The 15,904-nt window shown below is 48.1% G+C and overlaps 1 protein-coding gene across 1 annotated transcript in view; it reads right to left on the bottom strand.

The window, feature by feature from the left end:
• Positions 1-721: 721 nt before the first annotated feature.
• TNR (tenascin R) overlaps positions 722-15,904 on the bottom strand; it is a 223,141-nt gene continuing 207,958 nt past the window's right edge. Inside the window, 6 exon segments of the mRNA XM_032463683.1 lie at positions 722-3,067; positions 3,967-4,130; positions 8,540-8,701; positions 12,622-12,697; positions 12,699-12,719; positions 14,154-14,305. Of these exon segments, the coding sequence (XP_032319574.1) occupies positions 2,948-3,067; positions 3,967-4,130; positions 8,540-8,701; positions 12,622-12,697; positions 12,699-12,719; positions 14,154-14,305 (695 nt within the window). The 3' untranslated portion in view covers positions 722-2,947.

The raw sequence follows: 15,904 nt of genomic DNA, 5'->3' as shown, positions 1-15,904 counted from the left end.
AGAAGAGCACATGTGCTCAGAGGAACAGGATGAGCAGGAATCAGTGAGTCCAGTTACGAAGCTTTAAGTCAAGCTGACCACGGGCCTTGGGGAGATAATGGGGCACCGTGTCTCTCAAAAAATGGTGAAAGCTTGTGAGAAAAATCACTCTATTTAATAAAAGGAATCTAGAGGTCCTTTTATAGAAGGTTGGGTGAGCTAATCTTTGAAGTTCCTTTCTTGCTTTAAAAATTCTTTAAAATGACTCTAGGCAATGCTGCTGCTACTATTTATAAAAATGTTCCATAGGGTAAAATGGTTTTCCAATAAAAGGCAGGTTTTGGTTTCCACTGATGTTTTGTGGCTTTCATCTGAATTGGCAACATGAGGACTCATAATCTTTTTCCATTTCAGTTCCCTTGATGAGGTGGGCTGTCCTGGCACCACCCAGGTCCCTGGGTTCTGCTTTTATGGACAAGATGAGTTCATCTTCTTAATTGGCACAGTCTTTTCGGCAATGTTTTCTCGTGTGTGTGTGTGTGTGTGTGTGTGTGTTTTACTGATGGCTTCTATCTCAATCAGTCTTTCCTTCCTTCCTTCCTTCCTTCCCTCCCTCTCTCCTTTCTTCCTTTCCTCCCTCTCTCCTTTCTTCCTTTCTTCCTCCCTTTCTTTCTCTTTCTTTCTTTCTTCTCTTTCTTTTCTTTCTTTTTCTCTTTCTCTCCTTCCTTCCTCCTTCCCTTCCTTCTTACTTCCTTCCTTTATTCCTTCTTTCTGCTGTCTTCCTTTCTTTTCTCTCTCATTCTCTCTCTCTTTTTCATAAAGCAAGGCTTCTGGTGAATTTTCCTTACTTAATTGTGCTCTCTCACCAATGCCAATCTCTACTGAGGTTTTCAGATCAGAGACTAGCATTACTGACTCCCAAAACTAAAAGGGATGTTAGAAGCTAACATTCAACAGGTGAGGAAACTGAGGCCCAGAGAGGTGAAACAAACTTCCCGATGTGACAGAGCCAACAATATGGCAGAGGTGGGCCTAGGCCTTGATCCCCAGGTGCTTCATAGGTTCCTCATTCAACTTGCTTCATTGGTGCCCTACTCTGTAGCTAAATCTGACTTAGTTAACAGGTTTCTCGAAAGGATTGTTTCTGTCTCTTCTTCCTTCTCCTAGCTTTCTTGAAGCCCATGGTGAATTGAGAAATGGAAATGCCACCTCCATTTCCAGCCCCAGTTTGCCAGTTGCACACCCACTCCACAACCATGAACAAGGCCAGCGGCAGCTGACTCCACCCTAACGTCAGAGGTGTGACCATCAGCCCCAGGGATTGTCCTTTCCTGGTTAACAGGAGCTCGGTTAGACTATGGAGGTTTCCATTAGAAAATGGTCCAGCTCTCAGTCTCAGCCAGTGATTGGCTGGGAAAGGCCCGAGATGCCCCAGTTTGACTAAATGTGGGCATGACGGAAAACAGAACCAGGGCCTTAAGGAAGAGGAGAGGAAAGGGAGGAGGCAGCTGGGGAGCCTGGACATGGAATTTGGGCATGCTGTAGGGATGGCTGCAGCTGACATTCGATTTGGAGAAGTGGATGGAACATGGCTCCTAGAGCCTCCAGCTCCCTTGGGTTTAAAAATCAAATCAAGCTAGCAAAGAGAGCACGTCTCGTAAAACGGGAGGTAGGCCCACACTCCTCCCCTGTTCACCTTTGGATTTCTAGATGTAATTTCCTCTGGCACTTTTCATTTTTCCTCTCAAAGGCAGAATAATAAAAGAAGATGGAAAAAGGCTTCTCATGATCTCACCTCATTAAGGAGGTCACTCCTGTTTCTCACAGGACCAAAAAAGAGGAGAAAACTAAAAACCAAAACCCTAAAATTCCACCTCTTCCCAGGGTTGTCAGTCAGGGGAATGGCGGGCCGGTCATATGACTTCTTCTGACTCTTATTACGCTGCCCACATTAAGGAGAGCCTTTAGTGAAGACAGAAATGAGGCCTTTAGTTTGCAATTAAAGGAAAAAAAAAATCCATGACAAATGGGACGAGAAACAGAGAAAACAGAGCTTGGTAAGATCTGTGTCCCCGGTGGAATGTATAATCTTTGTGGAAGGTGCCCTAATTTCTACTTCTTCTGTGCCTTCCTCAGTGCCTGGCCCTAAATTGGTACAGACCACAACTATCTCCCCCTCCTATCGCCAAAGAAAGTTGCTGTCTATGTGACCCGAGGAGGGGCAGTAACTTAGAACCCACAGGCACACAGCTACTGTGCAGCCCAGGGCCAGGGCCAGGCAACACCTTGGGAACTAGAATCCAAAACAGTGGTTAGGCGTGTGGGGCCATGGGGGTTGAAGGGTAGGATGGAAACTGGGCAATGATGGACTGGCTGGAAAAGAGGTCACTACTCTTGACAGGTGACAGAGGATACTTGACTAGTAAGAGTGTCAGATGAGAATCTTTGGCCCATTACGAAGGACTTGGGTTGCTGGGGTGGGGTGAGGTTAATCTGTTTCCTTTTGCGGGGGCTTCTTGGCAAAGCTCTCTTGCTGAGGCTTCTTCTCTGAGCCTGGGTGAGAACACGGCCATCCAAGGCAGTGACCAGAGGACAATACCTGAAAGTGAAGGGCATCTCGGAAGAAGGGCAGGAAAGAAGGCACGTGCCTGTCACCATGACAACCTGACTCCAGGATTTGCTTTTGAATTGGTCTTTTAAGAAAATGTCTCACTTTTCCTCCTTGGTAGGAAAAGAGGGGAAGGTTAAGGATGACTGGGTAGGAGGGAGCATGGAGGCGGAGGGTCAGTCCCGGGGGCGGCAGAAACCATGAGCTGCTGATTCTCAGCCAATTCCTGCTACATCCTGCTTCCTTCCAACACTCTTAATATGTTGCAAAGCACATCACTATTTCCCCCGCCCCTTGTTTCATATTATAAAATACAAACAAATGACAGAAAAGGTCAGCTGGCTCGCCGCCGCCCGCTGCTTAGAGCTGCAAGGACCGCCGTTTCCTCCCCGCCGTGAGACGGTGGTTGTAGGGGCGCGTCTTCATTTCCACGAAGGGGATGGAGAACTCATGGCCTTTCCAGTGGTACCAGTTGATCCCCTGAAGGAGAAAGATGAGCTGTCAGATCACCCTTCCCCCGTCAATGGAACTACCAGCTTGAAAAGAAAGGGAATGATGAAATCAGGGAATCCAAGATGCGGATTTAGCCATTTTCCATTAACATGAAGCACTGTGGTTGAGTTCTCAATAAGGGCAAAAGAGCAGAGTGGCTTTCTAGCTTTTCTCTCTGGACACGTCCGTGGCCTGGGTCTATAATAGGAATGTGTTTCAGGTCATTCCTTGTTGCTGGCTTTCTGGTTTTGGCTTTCGGGATTTGCACGCATCAGTAACTAGTGATGGATTTCAAATACCCAACAGTATAGAAGCATTTCGAAGAGCATGACTGTTTGCTCGCTCCTGATGGGAGAGTCAGGTGGTTGCCACCTCTCAGGTGACCAGCCATCTTGGTTTGCCCAGGACTACGGGGTGTCCCTGGCTGCTGGCCATTCAGAGCTAAAACTGAGAAGGTCCCAGATGGTCCAGTTGGTCACGCTATCAACCAGCCCAGCTTATGGACTTGTCTCTAATGGGGAAAGACAGTCCAGTTTATACTGCTACTTCTCCCTTCCTGGAACACTTCTTTGGATGAAGCTGAGCCTGTGAAGACTGCCTCTAGAACAGAGAAGCTGTTCATGGGATTCTCTAGATGAGGAAATGAGATGGGTCTTGGCTGGAAATGAGATGGGTCCAGGGCTTCTCTGGGTGAGTTCTAGCTCCTGAGTTGCCCTTATCCCAGTGTCTGCATTACTGTCGTCTTTATGATAGCCCTTTCTCAATACTCTGAGTGTATCTTTTTAAAAGGGAAGTGTGAGACCCACGTGTGCATGTAAAACATAAAGCTAAGGGACGGCGGGGTGCCTGGGTCTGGGTCAGCCACGTGGCGTCAGCGCCCCACCCACCTGACTGTGCCTGGACTCCCCGTATTTCCCGTTGAGGTTGGTCCGGTGGCAGTTCTTGTACCACCAGGCCCCCTTGTAGGACATGGCACAGTTGGTAACTGCAACATCATTGTCTCTGTCCTCGGTGGAGAAAGGGCGGCCCTGATGATAGCTGAGGGAGTCCCCTGGAAAAAAAGACACAATCGTGAGGCTGTCCAATTTGTCATTCTTTTTTCAGGACTTTCTGAACTTTTGACCCATTCCCAACAAATCTGGCCTCTGCTTAAGAGACTTTCCACTCATCTTTGTTTCATCTGGCTCCTCAGATACTGAACTCTCACTCCCCCTGCCTCCTGGGTCCACTACTTCCATGGTGCTCTCTCCAGCTCATTGCCTCATTCCCCTGACCTTCCGCTCAGAACTCTGTCCACTCAGCTCCACCTCACCATCCCCCTCTATTTCCTCCAGGCCAGTACTGGGACACAGACAGTCATGGTTCCTTTTGTCCTCAGAGAAGATAGGGATGGGCCATGGTGACTTGGGCCAATCCGGGTCACCACTGTGCAGACTGGTTTTCTCCATGGCTCATCAGGCCTGGTCAACTCATATCCAATACCCCACATTCGGGACTTGGGGCCACAGGGGAAGAGGGGCATTAGCTAACTAGAGTTCCTATCCATGGGAAGCAGGATGATAAGAAAATCCTAACCACGTCAGAGGAGAAGTGGTTGGGAAAACCGGGGCTGTGTCTTGGGGAAGAAGAGGCTTGAAGGGGGAGGTGAAGTCCATGATCACTGACTTCAAATATTTGATGGGCTATTGAGCAAAACAACAACAAGAACAAACTAAAAGCTGAAAACTCTTCGGGGAAGTGTTAGGATCTGTAGATAGAGACTGTAAGGAGGCATATTTTGGCTAAATATATGAAGAGAAATGACCTAATATTAGAGCTGTTTACAAATGGGATCGACTACTTGGAGATATGGTGAGAGCTCTCTTCTTAGAGGCTGGGTATTGTCTTGTTGGGATGTTGTGCAGGGGGCTCATAGAATTGAGTATTTGAGGTGAGGGATCAAACTAATTAGTTTATAACTATTGGCCAAACTTCAGGAAGGATTTGTGGTTAGAGATGGTGTGAAGGGACGCATGCTGTTGAATGAACGTCATCTTAGACGCTTCTGAGGTCACCTTAAGCTCAGAGAGGTCATATTTCTGATCCTGTGCCTTCTGAGCCCACACTCACAGTGGCCACTCAGTGCCTCAGTTCCCCCTGACCACCGAGTCAGCTATGAATAAGATAGAAGACAACAACACACTTCTGTTCATTGTGGATGTCAAGGCCAACAAGCACCAGATCAAACAGGCTGTGAAGTGGCTTAGCCACCATTGACGTGGCTAAGGTCAATACCCTGATCAGGCCTGATGGAGAGAAGAAGGCATATGTACGACTGGCTCCTGACTATGATGCTTTGAATGTTGCCAACAAAATTGGAATCATCTAAACTCAGTCCAGCTGGCTAATTCTAAATATAAAAATTTTCACTATGGAAAAAACCAACTTAGCTCTTAGGAGGATGGTCTTTATTTTAGGGGGAAGCTGATCCCCTCAGGCCAGTTGGGCCCTAAGTCAACATGTCATTATTTCTGTCCCATCTTTTTCGTCTTCCCCCTTCCAGTCTCCAAAAACGTCATTTTCCCATTTCTCCCAGTTCCCTGAGAAGGCAGAAAAGATTTCTTATTTTTTCCTTTTTTTCATATATTTTTTTTTTTTAGCATTTCACCTCCTCTCACCCTAAGCCATACTCATATCCTTTGTCTTAAAAAAAACTTGAATTAATCCTACTGTCTAGTGACCCTTTCTTTACCATCAGTTCCTTAACTATATTGTCTCTACTCACTTTCCCATTTTCTCCTTATCTCTCTGTAATCTGGACGTTCCCCTCTTTACTCCCTTGGAACAACTCTCTCCAGCTCCCACTCTGATGTTGCTTGCAGCTGTCTTTGATAGGGTCGTGATGTTGGTCTTTATCTCCTCCCCAAATCTGGCTCCCCTTCCCATTTCTGCTTCATGTATCCACCTCATATATTCAGTACACTATCTAAGTCTTGGCTTTTCTCTCTCAAACTGCTGTTTAGATTTGTACTTTTCTCTTAATTCCTAACATCAGTCACGGCCCCTGTTATCTCCTACCAGGATTGGTACAGCAGCTTCAGCCGGTCCCTGTTATTCACTTGGATTTACTTTATCCTGTTTATGGCTGTCACTTTGATTTTCCTAAAGCCCTACTTCCATTACGGCACTCAAGACCCACCATGGCTCCCCACTGCCCACCATATTAAGACTGAACTCCTCTGCCATCTCAGTTTTAAGGCCCTTAAGGGTCTGGCGCCGCTCTCCTCTCTCATCCTCTTTCTGTTCCTTCTGACTTCACCCCTTGTTCTGGGAAGCCAGGTCCTCTGCACTTACCCTCCCTCCACGTAACGGCTCCTTCTGTGACTTCTCCCCCAGGAGTTTCCTTCCCTGGAATGTTTCCTTATCACGGGGATCCCAGTCAAACCCTGCTGCCTTCATGAAGACCTCTTCAATATCCACCTCCCTCTTCTCTGAATGCCCGTTAAACCACAAGTGAGGACCATTTATTTGGTGGTGAGTTGCTTCCTGACTGATTGTTTTTTAAACAGGTGTTTCGTTCTTGCAGAAGTCACGTCTCGTACTTATTCTGAGTCCTCATAATTCATACAGTGAACTTTTAGGGGTTGCTCACTCAACAGCCTTTTATTGGTAACTTGATCTGGAATTTTTGGTTCTAATCCAATTAGAGTCCTGGTTAGAGACTTAGATTTTTGTAGCCTTGAGAATAACAGAGATCGGAGAAGGGGCTGAACTTGGAATTAGAAGCCATGGGGATAGACTGTTGTCAATAGGGCCACTGAAAATGAGCGACAAGTAAGAAAAAGGCCCCGGGACTTGGGCAATAGTAGACGCCAGAGAGACGATGGGCTCTTCCTCCTTGGAGACCTTCGGGTCTGGAAAGAACAACCATTGTGTGAAGTTGCCCAGAGAAGGGGGTAGCCTACATGAGCCTAGTTTTTCATCTTTTTGATAATGAACTGAATATTTGACATAAGAGGTTAGACTGCAATTAATTTATGATGATTAGCCAAACCGTTGGTGGGACTTGCCTCTGAGACATGGAATGGAACGCAGTCCAGCAGTTTCTGACCTCCGGGAGGCCGGGTAGAGAGGCAGAGCTGCTGCAGGGGCAGCGGCTGGGCCCAGGTTAGACAGCTGAGAGCACGGGCCTGGGGCAGGTGGGGGGAGGGGTGGGACATGTCAGGAAGTGGGAGGGCTTGCTTCTCCTTCTCTGGGAGAAATAAGAACTGCTTTTCTACTGGCACGATTCTAATCTTAGGGAGTGGTGGGTACCAGGTTATTTTTGACACTGATTCAGCCTGACATTTTGTTTTATATCCTTCATTTCAATGGCTATTTTAGGCCCAGAGTGTTTCGTTGGGGCACTTCAGGCAGGTCCAATTGCCACTGGGAATGATTTCCCATATGAACAACAACAAAGGAAAGAGTGTCTTCTCATTGGAGTAACAGTACCTGGCTGGGAAGAGAAATAACTGAGCAGATGCAATGATTGCCAAGGCAACACTTTGATGATCTTCTTAATTCCAAGAGTCATACAAATGTTGCTAAATTTATACTCTAGCATTTAGCCCTATAATTGGAGTTAATGAAAGGACCAATAACTCCATGTTCCAAAAAGCAGAATACTTGGCAAAAACAGGTTTTATGAAATGTGCCATAAGAGAACCCAGGAAACAGATTGGCAGAGCCTAAGAAGCAGAGTGGATATTATGTCCTGATAAAACTATCCGTGCAACAGCTCATAGAGGTGGTTGTTCTACTTAGTGGAAATGTCATAAAAATCTATACAGAAAATGTGACCAGATTTGGGGTTCTTGTGGAGGAATGAAAAGAAGTGTGGCCGGTGGGGAACCTTTAGAGCTGTTGTTTGTTCCTTGGTGATGTTATGATGACTGCTGATGGAGGAGGGGGAACATCTCAGAATGGTGGGGGGCAGGGAATCTGTCTTATTTTCAATGTCTTATTCTCATTAGTTCGAAGATGGCTTTCCTAGATGTCACTGCAAGGGAGATTTCTATCCAGACAATGGATGATTATGCTCTCACTGGATAAGAGTCCATATTGATTAATCTAGACAAGAAAACCAATCCTTTGCCCTTACATTGTACCTTTTTTTTTTTCAACTTTAAATGCACTTTCACTCCATTAATCACAGTTTTTCCCTGACTACTCTGTGAAGTAGGGCAGGCATCATTATTGAGATTTTCCAGATGAGGAAACTGAAGTCCTGAGAAATTGATTTCGGGTCACCTGAGCGGTTAAGGACAGTCTGGATCAGAGCCAGTGGCTCCCAGCCCTCCGCCCTGCTCGTGGGCTCGCAGGGAATTCGCCTCAGTCTGTGGGCGCTGCGGCCGCCCAGGGCGGCTCAGGCGGAGAGTGTGGGGTCCTGGTCCTGCTGCACGCCCGTCGCCCCCGGGGGCTGCTGCGGGGCCAAGGTACCTGCGGTGCCGTTGTAGCCTCCTATGCGGAGTTTGTACAGGCTTCTTCCGTCCTCGACAGAGAACTTGTCGTAGTAGGCGAAGGCGGCCTCCTGGCCATCCCGCATGTCCACGCGCAGCTCGTAGTGGCCCTGGGACGTGATCCTGTGTATGTTGTCCAGCCCTGTGGAGACAAGCAGAGAATGCAGCGAGCCCAGCCTTAGTGGCTTTGGAAATGGGAAGCAAAATGGGACTGTGGCCTCAGAACAGATGTTCTGGGAAAGAGGAGGGGTACAGGGATTGCTTTTACCTTTGGCTCTTCCCAGGTTGTTATCAAACAGCCCCTACCAGACTCTGCATTTCCTCCTGCAGAAAAGCCAGCCCAGTTCTGCTGCTGAGTTCCCACCACAGGTCAGTTCAGGGGTCCTGACATCCAGCCTCGACCCAGTGCCTGACCAGCCCTGAGCCTCTGGATTCCTGGCCCTGACCCCACTGTTTCCCACTCCAAACCAAGGTGATGGTTGAAAATGACAAGAGATATCACATGGGTGTGAATCCTTTGGTGTGAGCGATAGGAAGCAAGAGGTAGGAACATTGATCAGAGGAATGCAGAGTGGGCCCTAGGGGTCAAGGCTATGTGGACATCCTACCATCTCCTCGCAGCCTGCGGAGGGGGTTTCATCCACCTTTCATGACTCTGCCCCTCCTTCTCTCAGCCTCCTGCCCTCCTGAGGCTCCCATAACCAAGTCAGAGAATATTGTCACCTGCCTCCTGACTTCAGTTCCTTTCTCTCTAATCTACCTGCGGTGTCTTGCACTGGTCTTCCCCGGCAGTTACGCTCGCTCATCCCACTCTCTCCTTGACCTCTAAGCTTCCCAGGCCCTTGGTCTGATGTATTCTTGTAAGGTGCAAACCCTGTGAGTCCAGAGGTAGGCAGAGCCCAGATCATTGCTGGTGATCTTTGAGTCCTGATTTCTACCTGTCTACTGAACTGGGGTCTTCTTGCTTTGCTGTGACATCTGCTGTCTATCGGTGTACGCCGTGATTTAGAATTCTAAACACTGCAGAGATGGAAGGGGATTTAGAGACTACTCAGGCTAGTCTCTTGGTTCTGCAGAAAAGGAGGCTGAAGTCCAGAGAGGCGAGATGATTGGCTGAGGGTCTCCTGGATCTGTTTCCCTATCCTTTTTGAGAGTTAAAGCCTCACAAAGTCGAAAGCTGCTTGCTATTTGCTGTTTGCCAAGTGGATGCCAACCTAGGCTTGTGCTTGTTTGGATGTGGTGGGTCCTGGTGCTGCCCTGCCCGGATGCCCCTAACGTACTATTCTGCAGCAGCCAAGAACTCAGAGCTGCCTCCTTCTTGGATCATTGCCCTTGACCAAACAGGAGTTGCTTCACTCTGGAAGCTACCCTCCCCCCTCCCCCATGGCTCGGGGAAGACCTCCATCAATGTCTGACATGGGGGGTACAAAAGCCTGGCCCCCTAGACCCACTGGGGACCAACCCTGGGGAGCAATTCATGCAGTCCTTCACTGAGGATCACACTGAAGCTAATCTCCCACCAAGATCACATTGTTGTACTTTTCCCCCCGCTCTATCCTGTCCCCCGATTCCTCTTCTGAGAGCACACCTCCCGATAAATCACTTGAACAAGAATCCCTGTCTCAGGTTCTGCTTCTGGGGAACCCAACTTAGACTATAAACCATGGGTCAGAGTGTTATCCCTCACCTGAGTATTGCCACCAAACTACACATCACTATTTAAGAGCCCTCCCTGGCTTCCTTAACCTGTAGCATTAAGTCATAATGTCCCTTCCCCACTTTAGATACCATAGCATGCCTTCATTCAACCCACCTAACCTCATGTTCTTCTCTCCCTGAGCTGCATCTTTGCCCTGGTTGGATCGTTTCTTCATTGTCCCATTTGCACATGCCGAAAGGATCCCTGCCTTCCCTCCTTTCTTGTCCCCTTCCCTTGCGTTCTTCTTGTTCATCCCTTGGTGCCTTCTCCAGGAAGCTGACTCTTTCTGCTCTGAATATCTGTGGCTTTCTTGTCAGTAGCTCACAGATCATTGCAGTGTTTCCCAGTGTGGGATGGCATCTCTGGTGACATGAGAAGTATTTTGGGAATAAGAACTAAATAACTTTGAACACATGGAGGAAAAGGTATTCCCAAATTCTCCCTCTTTCTCAATAGATTAAGGGGAAACCTTAACCCTGATCTTAACTTTAACTCTCAGTCTCAGTTTAGATCTAGTACTTTTGATTTGACACCCAACGCCTTCTAATCTTCAATTTAAACACCACCACCACCACCAGTAACCACAGCTGTCATTTAAAAATATTTGTATTGTTTTCTTTCTGTTGCATTTATTTTTTGAGATTCCGTTTTATTTACAGCACATGATAACTAGCTTTCCATTTTTGGCGATGCTACAAAGTTTCTTTCACAAAACAATAGATGTAATTTAAAAAACAAGTGATATATAGAAAAATCAAGTGCAGAACAGTTCAGCTACTTCCCAGACAGGACAAAAACTGGGAACGTGGCTGCAGTGGCCGAGGTCTGGGGGACATGAGCACTGTCTGGGTGCATTGAATTCCTGTGCATCCCACTTGTCTCCCCAGCTGCTTGCAAATGCTTAGAAGGTAAGGACAATTTCCTATCCACCTGACTTCTCTTTCGATGTTTTTACATGATTTTTATCTTATATTTTTATTATATACATCAGCAAATACAGGTCTGGGCATCTAATAGATACTCAGTAATTTCTTATCAGTTGATTGATTGATATCTCCAAGCACTGTAATAGGCCATGAGGTTAAGAGTAAATAGAGTTTGGTCCCAGCCCTGAAAGAAGTTTACACGGTATAGTCAAGAGAGACAGAAAGGAGAAGGGACATTGATTTGGGCCGCAGAAGAGACAGTAGCCAATTCTCCCATAGACAAAGGGTGAGAAAAAAGGGTAGGGGAGGTTCTCTGGGCAAGAGGCACTTAGCTGGGCCTTTGAATATGCACAGAAACACAGCAGGGTGTACGGGGGTGGGGGTAGCTGGCTGGCAGAGGGAACATTAGTGGTTCTAAGTGTTTGGAGTGTGGTGTTGGTTGGGGGATGTAGGGAAGAGGAGTGAGGTACCTGGTAGCGGGGAGCAGGCCCAACAGGTGTTAATTAGAGACGGCCTTGTACCACAGCTAAGGTGTTTGGCCTTCACCTGCTGGTGATGAGGAATCATTGAGAAGTTTTACAAGTGGGGTTAGCCATTGCTCAGATTCTGGATGTGAGGGAGGTGATTCTAGTGGCCATGTGGACAATGGGTGGTCCTGGAGGCAGGGAGGCTGGTTAGTGGGCTGAGCATCCAGGAGAAAGATGGTGAGGCTGGCTGAGATAGTGACAGGGGAGAGAGAGAGGGGACCACAGAGACGGAACACAATTATTCGCCTTTCCCCTGCCTCCCTTTATAATCACTGTGGAAATCTAGCCAAGAGGGAGATGCAGGTACTAATAAATGTGCTGCTCCCTGGGATTGGCCCCAGGGCCGTCTGCCCGGGTCAGGTGTGTGTGTGCCTCCTCACACCAGCTCGGTTCTCAGTCTACACCTCTCGCTCACGTCAGACCTCTAGGAAATTGCCAGTCACCTCAAGGCCGTTTTCATTTTCCCCTTTCCCTTCCCACATCAAGTAACGACATTTCTCCAAGGAGCTAGGGCCGGGTGACCGCCTCATCTCTCTCCTGACCCGCAGGCTGGCTGGCTGGTGCCTGGCTTCAGAGAGATGGCCAGCGGGCCTGTTCCTCCCCACGCCCCATCCCCCGCCGCCAGGCAGCTCACTCCCTTTGTAAAAGTTGCCTCTGTCGAGACCCATCAGCATAAGAGACTATTAATGAGGATGGGAAGAGACAGAGCAAAGAGGAAAACACCACAATAAGATAAAAAAAACAGATCAATAGTGGAGCCAAACAGAGCAAGAGGTAATGAAAGCAATTCACAAGCTGTCAACTTCTCCACAGACACAGGGTTTCTGATAATCCCAGATGGACCCAGAGAGGAGAAAGGTGGACAAAAACCCGGAGCAGCATCCCAAAGGAAACAAAAAGGAGGCATTACCCAGCCAAAACTCGTCCTCCAGGTTCCCGAAGCCAACACGGTACTCAGCCCATTTCCGGAAAAAATCCGTTTGGCCAGTTCTGCCGCCTCTGGAATACCTGTGAAGAGGAAGTGGGGAGAAATAAAAAATGCTAAGGAAAATAAACTCTAACAAGTAAAATTGCTATGACTGAGTTTTCCATCTGCAATGACAGAGGGGCTCAGGACCACCGCAGTACAGAGCTCAGTACTCGCACAGCAGGCACAGGAGGTGCTCAGAGCCCTTCTCTGAAGTGCGGGGGCTCTTGATGAATAGGCCGGGGTGCGATGTTGACACTAATTTGCACCCCTGCAATGTAGAAAGGATTCAGGATGCATATCAAGCCCCCAAACAGTCCAGGGAAATAGGCTTGGCTCTCAAATTAATCTTTTTGCACCACGGAGTGCAGCAGAGAGCATTTCTCACCAAAAGAAAGGAACCAACTTCAGATCAGCTAGCAACTGTCATCAGCTTATCACAGGCAAAGCAAGCGCGTATCATTCACTTTCTGAACTGCTCAAGTGCTAATTTCATTTAACCTCCAATACGTCAGCCTCGGCTTCAATTTCCAATTATGCTTTAAGAAAGAGGCACAAATATGTCAGAAACATAAAAGAAAACGTCTCCCAAGAGTGACTGTTATGAGCACAGCCACCATTTAACTCCATTCAACAGCTATCCATTTTGTACCGTGAATAATCCAGTGCTGTATGTTAGTGCTGGGGGCGGGGTGGGTGGGGATCCACAGGAGGGTGGTGGAGGGGCTGGGTTTCCATCTGCACTGACTCAGCTAATGCTTTAGAGCCAGGCTGCCAGAACTCTGACATCTGCATGGAGGCCCGCGCTGATACGTGGCTCTATCGACAAGGCTTCCTTCCCCTTCTCTGTACTGCCCTATTAGATGTGGGAGGAGGGTGGTGACAGGAAATGGTGTCGCTCTTTCCGCACCACTTCTGCTCCCTGAAGGCTATGACAGCTCTGGAAGAACCAGAGAGGCCAGGGAAGGATGGGGACAGAGGTGGCCTTTGTAATAGAGCTGGCTATCCATGTTCTGCCCCTCCTCTGCTCCGCCATATGCAATCCTCCAATAGAAAGATCCCAGTCACCTCCCTGTAGAGATTCACCTCCTGCAGGGGAGTCACCTCCTCTTTTCCTTCATCATAGCTGCAGTCTTCAGCAGGCAGGACCCCTGGGCCTGTCTGAGCCATGACTCCCTTTCCTGGCACCCTCCTGTCTGAACTGTCCTACAGAAGGAGCAGTTTTCCTGGGGCCCCCTCACTGGGCCAGGCCACTGCAGCCTCCATATGCTTATTCCCTCCTCTGCCTGGTCAAACCGATGATCAGACTGTGGAGAAAGGGGCACTGTGGACAAGGGAGGGCCCCAGGTTAGACACGTAGGGGGTGGGTGAAAGGATGGCCAGAGGATGGTGAAGTGTGGATCAATAGGGGCTGCGCCAGGTGGACTGAAGCACCAAGGATGCTGGCATCACGGAGAACAGCCGTGGGTACTTACGATCCAGCCACCCCCGTCGGTGGTCATGTCACAGTACACCTGTAACTTCTGGCTTAGCTCTCCATTGAGGAAGATGGTGTAAACCCCACTCAGAGTGTCTCCATTCATCAAATGCTGGGCACAGTCTTGGGGATGAGGGAAGATGCGGCCCCCTGTATAGGAAAAGAGACAATTTCAAGAAAGGGTCTTTTTTCCCACTATGAGTAAGAGCCCTTTGCATCAGAGAACATTTTAGAGGGCCTATGTTCCTTTATCAAGAGCTGTAAAAAGAATCCTCAGTGGATCTCGGTGTGTGAACCCTGTATCATCCTGTATTCCCTCTCTTCAATTGATGTTGGGTTTACTAGACAACATACAGTCCTGTGGGATCTGAGGACCAAAGAGCTGAGTTCACTGCCTGGCTCCTCCACTTACCTATTTGATTAGCTTAGGAAAAATAGCCTGACATCCTGGGCCTCAGTTTTCTCATCAGTAAGATGGGGATAATAAAAATAGTCTTCCCCCAAGGGTGAAGGTATGTTAGTGCAACTAATGACTGGTTATTCAGGTGATGCTTGTCGATGCATGGACCACAATAAAACACTGTAGAGCCCACCCTTCAAAAGGATGAGAGGCGCTAAGCAAAGCCTCTACCATCTTCACAGCAGCCATTAAGCCATTATGCCCAAACAAGCTTAGCATTAGCAGGAAGATGGATATCCATTCCTCCTGCAAAATCATCTCCTGATTGGACTAAACAATCAAATGGCCACGTTTTACAGTTCAGCTTAAGTTTAAGGAGAGGGCAGAGGAAATAAATTGCTGCTCATCTTTCAGAGAGAACAGCCCAATTTGTAGAACAATATCTAATTAGCTGAAAGAGAAGCTTAAATCATGTGTCTTGAAGAGCTTAGCTTTAGGGCAAATTTGAATGCTTAACAGGCAAGCCAAGAAGCAGAGGTCCCATGGGAGGCAGGAGCTTTTTCTGGACTGCAGAGGCTGATAGAGCAGGTTAAAGGCAGAGCTTGCCACGTGAGGAGAAGTGGTTTGGGTGCTGTGTAAATATATGATCTTCAGGGTCAATGAAAAGTGTGGTGTGGTTGATGTGGTTCTGCATCCTTGAACTGTAGCAGAGTTATGAAGAGAGGCTGCATAGGGACCTCAGGGGTCAGTCACTGCCGTGTCCCCTGGCGGCAGAACCAGTGCACTGCAGGCATGACAGAGGGCCACGTGGAGGGTCAGCCAGTGGGCCAGAGCAAGGGACAGACAGCATACTGCCTCACAAGGAAGGCAACATTGCAACCTCACTGCCCTGGTCACAGATCATCAGTGAAGCATCCTGTATTAGGAAGAGGTCGCTGGGCTTCTGTAGACTTTATGCAAGGCCCCTCTTGGAGATGTGTTAACTCCTCCTCCTGCACGAGGACTGTCCAGCTTGCTGCCACACCACAGTTGGTAAAAGGTCTCTCCCATTTAAGGTAGTGTAGAACAAGGCACTGCCTACTTCAGGCATGGTTACACCAGGGAGTAACAGTCTATTTCTATAGAACTTGTCCTTCACAAAGTAGGCTTGTATTTCCAGTTAATTCTTGCAAGAAACTTGAGAGGAAAGCAGATTGTTATAGATCAAAGTTTTATCTTACAGAGGAGGAAACGGTGCTCAGAAAGGCCACATGACTTCCTCTGTCCATCTGAGCTCCAGTATTCAGACCCCAAGTCAAGTGGTCCTTGCACTCCATTAAAACAGGGACCATAACATGTGATACAGTTTA

Source organism: Camelus ferus, chromosome 21 (assembly GCF_009834535.1).
Source record: "Camelus ferus isolate YT-003-E chromosome 21, BCGSAC_Cfer_1.0, whole genome shotgun sequence".
Taxonomy (NCBI): Eukaryota; Metazoa; Chordata; class Mammalia; order Artiodactyla; family Camelidae; genus Camelus; species Camelus ferus.
The sequence above is the reverse complement of the archived record's forward strand: the minus strand, read 5'-3'. Positions and strand labels throughout refer to the sequence as shown.